The following is a 14986-nucleotide window of genomic DNA, read 5'->3' on the forward strand; positions in this document are numbered from 1 at the left end:
TAAAACTTAAAAAAAAAAATTTCCAACTGCTCTGAAGACTGTGGACACAGGAAGGTCAGTTAGGGGCCAGTGGTAGTTACTGAGTGGGGGGATTCTCCTTCCATGGAGGAATTGATCCTGGGGTTGACAGGATATTGACAGATGGGGGGGCTTCCCTGGTGGTCCAGTGATTGAGAATCTGCCTGCTAATGCAGAGGACAGGTTGGATCCTGGCTGGGGAACTAAGATCCCATCTGAGGCTGGGCAACTAAAACTCCAGTCCACCACAGTTACGGAGCCGGAGTGCTCCACAACTAGAGAAGCCCCCTCACCACCCAGTGCCGCCTCAATTTAAAAAAGGAAAAAAAATAAAGAATTTGACAGATGGGAGATAAGTTAGGAAGACAGAACCTACAAAACTTTGAGTGATGTCAGAGGAGGAGAGAAATTAACATGGTGTTGGTTTCACGATACCTGAGCTTGGCTGGGAAATTTCTGGGGGTGCTTAGTGGTTTGAGGAAAGACGGCGATCTTGGTGATCATCTCAGGTTGGTGATCATCTCAGGAGTGTGGAGGCTTACAGTCTGCCTCCAGTTCTCTTCTGCTCTGTGTGCTGCTGTCTTTCCTAATTTGAAACTAAAATGAAGGCTGTGTTCACTATGTGAATAAGCTCTGGAAGTATGGCATCGTTTACCAAAGGTTTGGCCAGTATCAAAAAGGACGCTTGCGCTGTGTGTGAGGGGTGTGTGGAGGGCACAGACATTTTTTTAAATTGTAGAGCAACTGCTAAGGTCGGAGGTAGCTTGATGGTCACTCCTCCTGGGACTCACGGGCGTGCCTGTGGCTGACACAGTCCTCTTTTCTCTCTCGCAGGACTCGGAGGTTCTGAACACGGCCATTCTCACTGGAAAGGTTGTTTCAGTTCCCGTCAAGGTGGTGGCAGTTCAAGAGGATGGTTCGGTGGTGGACGTTTCAGAGGCTATGGAATGCAGGTCTGCGGATGAAGACGTCATCAAGGTACAACGGGTTTTACTTCCAGATGCGCATTTGGTCCTTTCCTTCCCGTTCTGTCACACGGCTGCTCTAAGCATCCCAGGCTCCCAAGGGCAGAACGTGAATGGGGATGCTGATGGGGAGCAATGGGTATGCTGAGGGGGGAGTGATGGGGGATACTGATGGGGAGCGATGGGGATGCTGAGGAGGGAGTGATGGGGATGCTGATAGGGAGCAATGGGGATGCTGATGGGGAGCGATGGGGATGCTGAGGAGGGAGCCATGGGGATGCTGAGGAGGGAGCGATGAGGGTGCTGATGGGGAGCGATGGGGGTGCTGATGGGGAGCGATGGGGGTGCTGAGGAGGGAGCGATGGGGATGCTGAGGAGGGAGCCATGGGGATGCTGAGAGGGGAGCGATGGGGATGCTGAGAGGGGAGTGATGGGGGTGCTGATGGGGAGTGATGGGGGTGCTAGAGGGGAGTGATGGGGATGCTGAGAAGGGAGTGATGGGGGTGCTGATGGGGAGCGATGGGGGTGCTGAGAGGGGAGTGATGGGGGTGCTGAGAGGGGAGTGATGGGGATGCTGAGGAGGGAGTGATGGGAGTGCTGATGGGGAGTGATGGGGATGCTGAGAGGGAGAGGGGAGTGATGGGGGTGCTGAGAGGGGAGTGATGGGGATGCTGAGGAGGGAGTGATGGGGGTGCTGATGGGGAGCGATTGGGGGTGCTGATGGGGAGCAATGTGGGGGTTTTGAGGAGGGAGTGATGAGGGTGCTAATAGGGAGCGATGGGGGTGCTAAGGAGGGAGTGATGGGGATGCTAATGGGGAGTGATGGGATCCTGATGGGGAGTGATGGGATGCTGAGGAGGGAGCAATGGGGATGCTGAGGAGGGAGCGATGAGGGTGCTGATGGGGAGCAATGGGGGTGCTGATGGGGAGCAATGTGGGGGTTTTGAGGAGGGAGTGATAGGGTGTTGATGAGGAGTGATGGGGATGCTGATGGGGAGCAGTGTGGGTGCTGAGGAGGGAGCGATGGGGGTGCTTAGGAGGGAGTGATGAGGGTGCTGATGGGGAGTGATGGGGAGGCTGATGGGGAGTGATGGGGATGCTGAGGATAGAGTGATGGGGTGCGATGGGGGTACTGATGGAGATGATGGGGATGCTGATGGGGAGCAATGGGAGTGCTGATAGGGAGTGATAAGGGTGCTGAGGAGGGAGCAATGGGGATGCTGAGGAGGGAGTGAGTAATGACAGGGACTCGCCTGGGATCAGAGGCATCTGGGCGTGCTGTTTCCCTCCCCCGGGATGGAGGAAGGGGCCTCTCTTCTTCTTTTTCTCATAGAACAGTATTTTCCGAAGTTTAGCAATCTACCTGCCATCTTCTCAATTTTTGCCAAGTTCCTGTGCCAAATAATGTAATTTACTCAACATATTTTCTTTAAATGCCTTACTTTTTCAACATTAAATATCTTAAATGTCTCACTAGAAGACAATAAAATCCATTGTAAAACCCATCAGCTTGATGTACTAATTTTTTCTTAATATACATGAAAATAAATAATGATTAACTTTTTAAAAAGTCCATCCATGTGTCCCCAACTTCACTGGGGAATCAGTGGGACACAGCTCACAGTTTGGAGAATCAGGTCATGGATTATTTCTGCTGCATTTTCCATCCAATTAGCTGGATTTATGGCTCCAAATTCAGCCAGGAACCAGCCCATGATTTTTTTTTTTCCCCATATTCTTTGCAGGGGTCTGTTTGAATCACTGAATTCAGAGTTTCTGCCAATTTTTTCTTGGCTCACTGGTTGGCAGTTTCCTTTTGCAGCTCAGAACCCCAGGAGAAAGGACTTCCATCTTTAGAGTGATCCTTTCTCCTTTAAGCTGCTAAGAGAGCTCCTAGGTCCTGTGTCTTCATTAATTTTTTAAAAAAACACAGTAATGCTGAATTCTGTCTTCTTTCCATTCTACTGGCTGCTGTTCAGAAGTTGAATGAAACTTGGTCTTCATCTAAAGAACTTTGAGATGGACAGAAAATCCTGCAAGGGTTTCCCTGTGGTGGACAAGATCTGGGAGGGCTTGATTCCTTCTCATGGTGACCTGCAGGAAGCTATGCCTTAAGCCAGAGATGGCTTTTTTGATAAGGAAGAATTGATGTGCGTTCTAATTAAAATTAAGAAAAAATTAATCTTTAATCCTGGCAGGTCTTGGACTCCATGGGCAGGTTTGATTAAATGAATCTGAAGCCTTCTATATTCAGACTCTAGAAAGATCTGAGCCAAGTCATACAAATTCATCTGCGGAGAATGAGAAAATATTGATTCATTGTCCTTGGTTGCCTTTGACAACACATGTTATTTACCATCCCCCTCCCCATCATTCCAGAAAGGAGACATTAGTGATGGCTCCTAGAGATGGCATCTGTGTGATTATGCCACCATGGGCTCCAACGGATGGCTCAGCTTTGTAGTCCCCTCAGCCACATCCCTTCCTGAGAGCCTGCTATGGAGCCCCCCAAGGCAGGACCCTCACTCTCCTGTCCTGGAGAGCTCTACCCTACATAGGCAAGGCCAAGTTCATGGTTCCCATTGTTGCCTTATACTTGGTTACTTCCCCTTCCCAGAAATATACTAAGATTATCCTCTGTCCTACCTGATAGAGGGATTGCTTTGGGAAGCAGTAGTTTTTGGTTCAACTATCACTTTTGTGGCCACATGAAGGTGGGATTTTTCTTCTAGCAAATTGTGGCCTGATCTTGGCAAACCAGAGCGTGCACATCACGAAGCTCAGGGCTGCCATAATATGTTTTTTCTGTAGGGGAGCCCAGGCTCTGTTGCAGATTCCGGGGCCTGGGTCAGTGGAGGGGGATTCATTAAATGGCTGTGATGCACTTGTCACAGCTCTCGTGTCAATATTTGTCGTGCATTTTGTCACAACACTAAGGTGTACAGTGTCATCCTCAGAGCTGTCCTCTGGCCTCAGCATCACCCAGGGGCACCCCAAAGATGTGGATGTTCCTTGAGAGATACCCTTGGTCTGTGGAGGATCATTCTGTCACTTCTTCATGGTCCAGGAGACTCTGTGTGCCTCCCCAGGGAGAGCTGTGCGGGTTTCACCAAAGAGAATCACGTGATGGACATTCTGAGTGTTGGGATGGTGACTTAGGTAAGGGAGAAAGAATGAATTTAGAAAAGTGTCAATTGTGGTGATGTCCAATTGGCTTATTTGACTTGGGACTTTGGGGCAACTGAATCTGAGAACAAAGGATTTTGAAGGGCTGGAACCTTGGCAAGATTGGAAGGGATCAATGTCACATTGTAAGCTAACAACTACTTCCATGTTAAAAACAAAAATAGAAAATGTGTATTAATTGTGTGTGCATGTGTGTGTGTGTGTGCAAGAAACTGTGGCGCTTTTGTTCACAGTGAGATCTGATGAACCAACTGTATTTTTAATGGACGCATAGTTGGTTTACAATATGATATTAGTTTCCGGTGTGCAGCATGATGATTCAGTATTTTTACAGATTAAACTTGATTAAAAGGTGTTACAAGGTCATGGCTCTAATTCCCTGTGGAACAAGGTGTTACAAGGTCATGGCTCTAATTCCCTGTGGAACCACCTGTCTGAAGAGACTGCCACAGATTGATATAATTTTTGTTGGCATTAATGGGTGTGTGACCCCAGAACAGAGGTCCCAGGTGGGCAGACTGGAGGCTGCATCTGATTCAGGGGTGTGCCTGTGCTTATTTAGTTCGCTGCCACCCTGTAAAAATTGGCTAATGACATAGACATCTGGATTTCCAGGTTCTTATGAAACTCACAAGGTCAGGTAGCCCTGGGCCCACACTGCTCCCTGTGACCCTCGACCTGGAAGTGACCAACAGACACCCCTGTGTGTCAGCCTCTGCCCCCAGATCACCACAGTCTCCAACCCTCCTTCTCATCTCCCTGACAGAGGCAGAGGGACATCTGTGATTTCTCACTATACTTGTGCTGTTGGTTTTCTGATAGGTTTCAGAGGTAAGGGAGCTATTTCTTATCCCCTGGTCTCTATAAGTTACGGATGATAGATGTCACTTGTCACTCTGATAGAGAATTCCATGTCTTTCTAGGCATAAGAGGAAAGCTGGAAATTGGATCGTGTTCTGTCAAACAGTGTCTGAGGGGCTGAGAGTCCTTGAGATCAAACCGCAGGAGAAATGATTGAAGGAAATGTGAGTGTTGAGCCCGGTGATGAGAAGAAAAGGCCCAGGGAGAGGTGAAGAGGAGGATATGGCAGCTCTTTTGAAGTCTTTCGAGGACCATCCTCTGGAATACGGAGTAGATTTGTACTTTTTAGATTCCAAGAGTGGAAGTCAAAAGGGAACTACTTGGACTCAACATAAATAAAAATAATGCAGAGCGAGTGAGTTTTGGGGGTTGGTAAGCTTTCAGACAGGTGATGTCAGTTCAAATGCTGACCCCATGGGGAGCACCTTTATGAACTAGTAGTAAAGTATCATTCGAAGTATCATTCCTATGGCTTTCCTATCATGAAGTCAGTTGATAATTGACTTTTTCTGAATTTGAAAGACTTTTGTTTCCATCCTCATAACCTGGAAGGCCTATGTATCCATTTCCTCTTGGTGCTGTAACAAATCAACATGAACTTAGTAGCTTCAAACAATGCACATTTATTATCTGATAGGATGGGAGGTCAGGACCCTAAAATGGGTTGCTTGGCAGGGCTACCTTGCTTCTGGAAGCTCTAGCAGAAAATCTATTTGCCTTTTCCAGCTTCTGGAGACTGCCTGCATTTCCTGACTATGGCCCCCTCTTCCAAGTCAACACTGTAGCATCTTCAAATCTCTCTCTCTCTCTCTCTCTGACCACTAGTTCCATCATCACCATCATCACTAGTTTCTCTGACTCTGACCCTCCAGCCTGTCTCTAATAAGGACCTTTAGGATCACCTGGATAACCCAACTCCGGGCTCCCCACCTCTGGGTCCCAGAACCGGTACCTCCTATCAGATCAGCAGCAACTAGATTAGAAACACAGTGCACAATAAATATAATGTGCTTGAATCATCCAAAACCATCCCCTCCACTCCTGGTCTATGGAAAATTATTTCCCATGAAGTTGGACCCTGGTGCCAAAAAGGTTGGAGACCATGGACCCAGATACTCCTTTCATCTCAAGGTTCTTTTCTCAGTTACGTCTGCAGTCTCTTTGCCACATGTATTAGTTTCCTGGAGCTGCCATAATAGGTTCCCACAAACTCAGTGGCTTGAAACAACATAAATTTGTTCTCTTACAGTTCTGGAGGGTGGAAGTCTGAAATCAAGGTGTGGCCAGGGCCTCCCTTCCTCCAGAAGCTCTAGGGGAGGATCCTTCCTGGCCTCTTCCAGCCTCTGGTGGCTCCAAGTGTTCCTGGGCTTGTACCCGTATCCCTGCAGTCTCTGCCTCTATCTTCACATGTCTTGCCCTCGTGTCTCTGTGTGACCTTATTCTCCTGTAAGGGCACTTGTCATTGGATTTAGGGGCCATCCTAATTCAGAATGATCTCATCTCAAGATCCTTAGGTTAATTATATCTGCAAAGACCCTGTTTCCAGGAACTTCCCTGGTGGTCCAGTGGCTAATACTCTAAGCTCCCAAAGCAAGGGGCCCCAGGCTCACTTCCCAGTTGGGGAACTAGGTCTGCTATGCTGCAATGAATATCGAGGCTCCCAGGTGCCTCAGCTAAGACCTGGCACATCAAATAAAATAAATAAAGAAGTATGTTTAAAAGACCCTGTTTCCAAATAAGGTCACATTCATGGTGCCAGGGGCTAGAACATGCATGTATCATTTTGGGGTCACAATTCCACCCCCCATGTAAAGTGACATATTCTGAAAATTAAGATCCGGACAGCTCTGGGGGTCTTTATGCTGCCAGAAAGGCTTCCCAGGTGGTGCAGTGGTAAAGAATCCTCCTGCCAGTGTAGGAGATGCAAGATACACGGGTTCGATCCCTGGGTCGGGAAGGTCTTCTGGAGGAGGAAATGGCAACCCATTCCAGTATTCTTGCCTGGGAAATCCCATGGACAGAGGAGCCTGGCAGGTTTCAGTCTATCGGGTCGCAAAGAGTTGGATATGATCGAGCAACTGAGCAGCAGCAACATGCTTTCAGAAACAACACATTTTCTGTTCTTTGCTAAGTTTCTTTAAAGGTCTTCAGAGGAAGGAAGAAAAATGCAATTTCCATGTTGTAATTATGATTTAATCTTTGAACGTCTATCTTCCTGACTAAGTGATGGCCTCCTGTTTTCATGTGTCAGTAGTTGTATTGTTTGTCAGCGAGCTGTGGTCTCCAGAACCACAGAAGCCTGGCATACGTCACCAGCAGGGGATGAACTCTTTCACGCTTGGAGAGAAATCAATGTAAACTCATGCTGATCTTGAAGAGGGTACCCTCCAACTTTTGGCTGCAATAATTAAGTTTCCAGCCTTCTGGTATCAGCTGGACTTGCAATAATGAGATGCTAAAGGCCTCATAAAAGGGAATTAACATTTTAAAGCCTTCTCTGCCCCAGGGAAGGTCTTTATTTCCAAACTTGGTCTGCAAAGGGCAAGGGTAGGCAGCGGATATGCTGTTGAAAATAAAACATAAAGTTTTCTGCTGCTGATGTGGGTTCACTAAACAGAGCCCAATGTCACCTCTGGACGATGCAGGAAGCTTTGAGAGAGCAACTGCATTTCTTAGATTATCAGGTAGCCCCTGCAAAATTCTGTGTAACCTGATTTTCTTAAGTGGTTGGATTCACAGAGGCATGAGGTAGCAGGGTGGGCATGTCCTGAACATGATCCTTAGAGAGGTGGTATGAATTGATGCCACTGAACCAGAGACATAACGATTCAGGTGGAGGGGATTGGACAGGTGTGGTAGATAGTGGGATCTGCAGGCCTGGGACGAAATCCTGCATTGGTAAGCTTTGCTTTGTTTTGGTTGCAAGTAATAGAAATTCAGGGCTTCCCAATGCAGAAGACACAGAAGACTTGGGTTCAATCCCTGGGTTGGGAAGATCCCCTGGAGGAGTAAATAGCAACCCTCTCCAGTTTTTCTTGCCTGGAGAATCCCATGGACATAGGAGCCTGGCAGGCTACAATCCATGGATTTGCAAAGGGTTGGACATGACTGAGCTACTAAACAAAAACAACAATAGGAATGCAAATCCAACTATCTTAAGCCAAAAGGGAGAAATATTAATACATTGACATGCAACCAAAGAAGCCATGATGACTTGATATGAAGGTGTATCCAGAGATACATCTAGACTTGATTTCTCCCCTTGTCTCATTTCTACCTTCCTCTGTGTGGTTTTGTGCATCTTTTCCTATTCTCGTGCTGCTTCCGGGGCCCAGCAACCCTCGCCACTTCCTGTATCTGGAGAAAGCGTGGTTGTCTTCTGGACTTGGGTCAGGTGCACCGGCCCTGTGCTGCCACCTTCTTCCTGCTGCTTTGCATCTCCAGCGCACATCCCCCGCCTCATGCTGCAGCCTTCGCCTTCTGTCCCCTGTTTAGACATGTGTGTAGGGACTCAGTGCATTGTGTGTCCTTGTGCGGGTGGCAGGCTTGCCCCTTGAGGGCAGGTCCATGTCTTACTTCTCCTCCTGCCCTGAAGGGTCTATTAGAAGGAGCAGTGACAACCACCACAGCCCATGGTGACACTATGCCAGACTCTGTTCCCTGATTTTAAACACATTACAGCCTCCAGTGTACCTAGCAGCCCCACAGAGTAGGTCCCAATATTATCCCATTTTACAGCCCAGAAAACTGAGGCTGGAGAAGTTTAAGTGTCTAGGTTGTGCATAAATATTAGTCCATTTCGTGTCCAAATGTATGGTGCGGAAAAGTAGATAAACAGTCCCTTCCTACTTCTTCTCATTTAAAGACAGAATTAAAGACAGATGTTTCTGAAAATCCAGATTTTTATGCTTGATGTGACTTTTCAATGTTCGCACATCATCCAGTTGAAAGAGAGAGGCAAATGCATTTTGCCTGGGGTCTGGCATTCTCACCTTCTCCATGTGTCCTGCGCTGTAGGAGCAGGTTCGCTAATGAAAGATGGGGCCTGGTCACGGGTGAGAGTGGGGTTGAGGACCTTGTGGGGACCCCATGATGGTGATGAAGTGGGTTCAGAGCAGTCTCTCTGCACTGACTTACCTTGAAAGGGTCCTTGTCTGCCATGGGCTCCAACAAGCTTCCAGAGAAACCCTCAGATGGATCCTAATTTTATCAGGAGATGGAGAGAAATCCTAGAGTGGTTTAAGCCCATTTCTGTCTCTTTCAGCGACACTTGGCAAACATTCCTCCAGAAAACACTGTTCCTCTATTTCTGGGCATGAATTTCCTTCCCTTCACCCATCACCAGGAGCCAGGCAGCTAAGAATAAGTCGTCAGGCAGCTTGGATGTTATTGCCTAATTTTGTCCTTCTTTATGCTGGTAATTTGGACTTTTATTGTTCCATCCTGATGGGAGATGTGTCATATATTTCCTGTTGGCCAGAGGATAGCTATTGCTACATCCCCAACCTTTTGTTCCATCAGCATCACTCTGATTTCAATATTAATTAGATCTTTTGTTCCTTTCTGTCTTTAGCATCTCTAATGAAGAACTAACATTCTGGAATTGTTTTGGCGTCACGCGGAGAAACCCTGGAATGAGCCAGAGTAGGTCTGTGAGCCTACCGACTTCCTCCCTCAGTAAACACGCCTGCAAGCTTCCTTCTCCTCTGCGGGCCACCTCTCACCTCTCCTCTCCATCAAGCCCTGCTGAGGGCAAGGTCCTGGTGGTTCACTGGGGTCTTGGGTCTGTGACTGTATTATCAGTATCAAGTAGGGTTAACTATGGCCCCAGTGCCTCTGTCTCCTGGCACATTTATCCTTGATGTTTTGGAGCTGAGTTTGCAATTTCGGCTCCTACCAGGAGTTTTGATGATGGGCAGAATGTATCTGCTTTATATTCAAATTCATTGAGTTTCCTGGAGAAACTCAAATTATTTAATGCAATATATTTAAAAAATTTTAAAAATTTATACAATTTTTAAAAGTTACTTTCCATTTACAAAACATTGGCTATATTCTCTGTGTGGTACAATGCAGCCTTGTGCCTCTCTTTTTAAAAATTTTTATTTATTTATTTGACTGTGCCAGGTCTTAGTTGGGGCACAAGGGATCTTCCATCTTCATTGCAGGACACTGGATCTTTAGCTGCAGCATTGCAAACTCTTACTTGTGGCATGTGGATTCTAGTTCCCTAACCAGGGATTGAATCCATGCCCCTGCGTTGGGAGTATGGAGTCTTAGCCACTGGACCACCAGGGAAGTCTGGAGCCTATCTTATATTAAATAGTCTGTACCTCCCACGCTGCAGCCCTACGTGTCCCTCCTCATGCATTTGAATAAACTTTAGAAGTGATGCACAGGGCATTGAATTATTGTTGCAGAAATGAAGGTCACCCAGTTGGTAAGTGCCAGGGCTGGGGTTTGACCTTGGGCAGCTTGACTCTGAGTCTGGGCTCTCAGCTTCGGCTTTACAGACAGCTTCCCAATTTCAAGGGAACTTAGCCCCATTGGCGGAGAAGGCAATGGCACCCCACTCCAGTACTCTTTCCTGGAAAATCCCTTGGACGGAGGAGCTTGGTAGGCTGCAGTCAGTCCATGGGGTCGCTGGGAGTCGGACACGACTGAGCGACTTCACTTTCACTTTTCACTTGTATGCATTGGAGAAGGAAATGGCAACCCACTGCAGTGTTCTTGCCTGGAGAGTCCCAGGGATGGGGTCGCACACTAGTCAGACACGACTGAAGTGACTTAGCAGTAGCGCCATTGGAGTGGTTCAGTTAGGTTCAGTTCAGTCACTCAGTCGTGTCCGACTCTCTGTGACCCCATGAACCGCAGCATGCCAGGCCTCCCTGTCCATCACCAACTCCCGGAGTCCACCCAAACCCATGTCCATGGAGCCAGTGATGCCATCCAGCCATCTCATCCTCTGTCGTCCCCTTCTCCTCCTGCCCCCAATCCTTCCCAGCATCAGGGTCTTTTCCAATGAGTCAGCTCTTCACATGAGGTGGCCAGAGTATTGGAGTTTCAGCTTCAGCATCAGTCCTTTGAACACCCAGGACTGATCTCCTTTAGGATGGACTGGTTGGATCTCCTTACAGTCCAAGAGACTCTCAAGAGTCTTCTCCATAGTTCAAAAGCATCAATTCTTTAGTGCTTAGCTTTCTTTATAGTCCAACTCTCACATCCATACATGACCACTGGAAAAACCATAGCCTTGACTAGACAGAACTTTGTTGGCAAAGTAATGTCTCTGCTTTTTAATATACTGTCTAGGTTGGTCATAACTTTCCTTCCAAGAAGTAAGCGTCTTTTAATTTCCTGGCTGCAATCACCATCTGCAGTGGTTTTGGAGCCCCCCAAAATAAAGTCAGCCACTGTTTCCACTGTTTCCCCATCTATTTGCCATGAAGTGATGGGACCAGATACCATGATCTCAATTTTCTGAATGTTAAGCTTTAAGCCAACTTTTTCACTCTCCTTTTCCACTTTCAACAAGAGGATCTTTAGTTCTTTACTTTCTGCCATAAGGGTCATGTCATCTGCATATCTGAGGTTATTTATATTTCTCCCAGCAATCTTGATTCCATCTTGTGCTTCCTCCAGCCCAGCGTTTCTCATGATGTACTCTACATAGAAGTTAAACAAGCAGGGTGACAATATACAGCCTTGATGTACTCCTTTTCCTATTTGGAACCAGTCTGTTGTTCCATGTCCAGTTCTAACTGTTGCTTCCTGACCTGCATACAGGTTTCTCAAGAGGCAGGTCAGGTGGTCTGGTATTCCCATCTCTTTCAGAATTTTCCACAGTTTATTGTGACCCACACAGTCAAAGGCTTTGGCATAGTCAATAAAGCAGAAATAGATGTTTTTCTGGAATTCTCTTGCTTTTTTGATGATCCAGAGGGTGGTGGCAATTTGATCTCTGGTTTCTCTGCCTTTTCTAAAACCAGCTTGAACATCTGGGAAGTTCATGGTTCATGTATTGCTGAAGCCTGGCTTGGAGAATTTTAAGCATTACTTTACTAGCGTGTGAGATAAGTGCAATTGTGCGGTAGTTTGAGCATTCTTTGAAATTACCTTTCTTTGGGATTAGAGTGAATACTGACCTTTTCCAGTCCTGTGGCCACTGCTGAGTTTTCCACATTTGCTGGCATATTGAGTGCAGCACTTTTACAGCATCATCTTTCAGGATTTGAAATAGCTCAACTGGAATTCCATCACCTCTGCTAGCTTTGTTTGTAGTGATGCTTCCTAAGGCCCACTTGACTTCACATTCCAGGATGTCTGGCTCTAGGCGAGTGATCACACCATGGAGTGGTTAGGGTGCTTATTTCAGGGGCAGGGTTCTCCCCTCTACTTTGAGATTATCTGCACATTGACATTTTTTATGCAGATCATGAGGTTAAGATTTATCTTCCAAAGATTAAACTGTAGCTTCTTTTTCTCTTAAACATTTCAAATGTGTAGAGGGAAATTTACTTATGTTAGGAACTGGTGAACATAAAATGAAATCCCTGGACTTTCCTGATCGTCCAGTGGCTAAGATTTTGTGCTCCAAATGCAGGGGGTCCAGGTTTGATCCCTGGTCAGGGAACTAGATCCCATATGCCACATGCTGCAATAAAGATGGAAGACCTCACATGCTGCAGTTAAGACCTGGCACAGTCAAATAAATATTTAATGTTTAATAAAAAAAAAAAAAATCCAACAAAGAAGAGCTAGAACTAACTTCTTTGGCCAAAAGCGACTAGTACAGCACAGACTTGATGGGCATGAATGAGAAAAATCTTTGGAGAGTTTCACACATTTTCCCCTGAATATGCAGGTGTCTTGCACGAACAGTTTATTACTGTTTTATTGATACTTATCCCTAGTCCGATATGGACTTCGGGAAAGTAACTCTGCCTTTAGCAGTTGGTGGAAATACAAATTCTGTCTCAGCCAGTAACAACGGAATGGGATTTTTCTGGGACTGGATGGTCTGGATTACGTGTGTTTGCTTGCCTGCTCAGTCACTCAGTCATGTCTGACTCTCTGTGACCCGCATGGACTGTAGTCCACCAGACTCTGCTGTCCATGAGATTTCCCAAGCAAGAATACTGGAGCGGTTTGCCATTTCCTACTCGAGGAGATCTTCCTGACTGAGGGATTGAACCTACATCTCTTGCACCTCCTGCACTGGCAGGCGGATTCTTTACCACAGCACCACTTGGGAAACCACTGGATTATGTGGCCGCCTATTAAACAGATGGACTCTTATCTTATCTCTTCTAATCCATTTTCAAAATCAATGGGCTTTCAGCGGGAAACAATTATTTATATTCTTATACTCAGTGTATTCCTCCTATCTTGCTCTTGGATTAGTTTGCCAAGAAAACATTTCAGGTTTAACTTGAAATGTTAAGAGACAATCTCAGATTTCAAAGCTCTGCTTTTGACTCCTATTTCTCCCTGCAGAGTTGCCTTAACCTTCTTAAAGGACCCCTCTTCAAATATTTCAGATATTTTTGACCACTTCTAAAGCTCAGTTTAACAGGCTCTTTTTAAAATGAAAGGCCCCAGCCCAAAGCAATTGCCTTAATGTAGTTATCTTTTAATGCTCCGGACGCCAGAGCAGTTTCCATCATCAAGGATTTCGGCCATGTCACTCCTCAAGGGATGTGTTCAGAGAGGTGAATGCATCCATGACTTCCTGACATCCTTTGTGTCTGACACTTGATAACTATTTGGGTTATACTCTGATGACTTCTTTTCCTATGTGCACAGTTGTAGGAAGATTAGTCCACGGCCGTGTGCTGAGACTGGCTGTGTGTCTGAAGCCCACTCATGGGGACAGTGGATTTCCATGTGGCTTTTTTAAAAAAGAACTTTTTAAATTTTGATTTTATTTGGCTACATCAGGTCTTAGCTGTGGGCCAGGGATCAAACCTGCATCCTCTGGTTTAGAAGGCGAAGTCTTAACTACTGGATCACCAGGGAAGTCCCTCCATGTGCTTTTGACAGCCTTCTTGAGTGACAGAATAGTGGTGAGAATCTTGAAGGATTTTCCACCTTGATACCAGTGCTTGCACTCTGGTCCAGGTTGAGACAGAAGGGACTTTGGTCAAGGACGTTGGGCCAAAGGATTTTGGTTTCATAAATAGGATGTAAATAATATAGAATAAACAAAACGTGTAGTAGGACCCCACTCCCTAGCATGCACCAATCCAGACATCACTAATCCATCCCCCCACTCCTTCCTTCTACAGCCCCAACTTCTTGAGCACAGGTCCCTTGAGCAGCCACTATGGAGTGATTTGTAGTGACAAGTGAGACAAACCTATTTCCTACTTCTGATAAAGCCTGTGGGGGAACTAGCAAATGTTTTCATAAGAATTGAGGAGCATGCTAATGAGGCCATGATATGGACCTCAAAATCTGATATATTGGAGGAAAACGAAACAAAACACAGTATTTCTGTGCCCTTGCACTACATCCTATTGATTTCGGGGACATGTAGCAGTAAGTAGCAGCTGGAAGCAAGACCTTAGCTCCCTGATTGGGAATTGAACCCTGGTTGCCTGGGTGGAAACCAGGAATCCTAACTGCTAAATGACAGGGGCCAGTGGCTGGAATCTAAATCCCAATCCTAGTCTACCCCAAAAGGAGGAATCAGACAAGAAAACAGAAGGTATAGAGGAAAGTATATTATTTATTAGAAAAGCAGAGTACATGTGGAAATATCCATGGGTGAACTCAGCATGAGAGTTGCTTGAGTCAAGCCTTTGGGAAGTTAAAATCCTTTCTAAGGGGAGGAATCTTCCAGGTCTCTGTCTTCTTCTTGCCCAGTCGTCTTCTTTGCATGCATGTATGCTAAGTCGCTTCAGATATGTCCAACTATTTGTGACCCAATAGACTAGCCCACCAGGCTCTTCTGT

The 14986-nt window shown here is 46.3% G+C and overlaps 1 protein-coding gene across 1 annotated transcript in view; it reads left to right on the forward strand.

Moving 5' to 3' along the window:
- TMEM132B (transmembrane protein 132B) overlaps positions 1-14986 on the forward strand; it is a 383545-nt gene that overhangs the window by 342727 nt on the left and 25832 nt on the right. Inside the window, exon 5 of the mRNA XM_061142113.1 lies at positions 853-996. Within this exon, the coding sequence (XP_060998096.1) occupies positions 853-996 (144 nt within the window). The remainder of the gene's footprint in view (positions 1-852; positions 997-14986) is intronic.

Source organism: Dama dama, chromosome 5 (assembly GCF_033118175.1).
Source record: "Dama dama isolate Ldn47 chromosome 5, ASM3311817v1, whole genome shotgun sequence".
Lineage (NCBI taxonomy): Eukaryota > Metazoa > Chordata > Mammalia > Artiodactyla > Cervidae > Dama > Dama dama.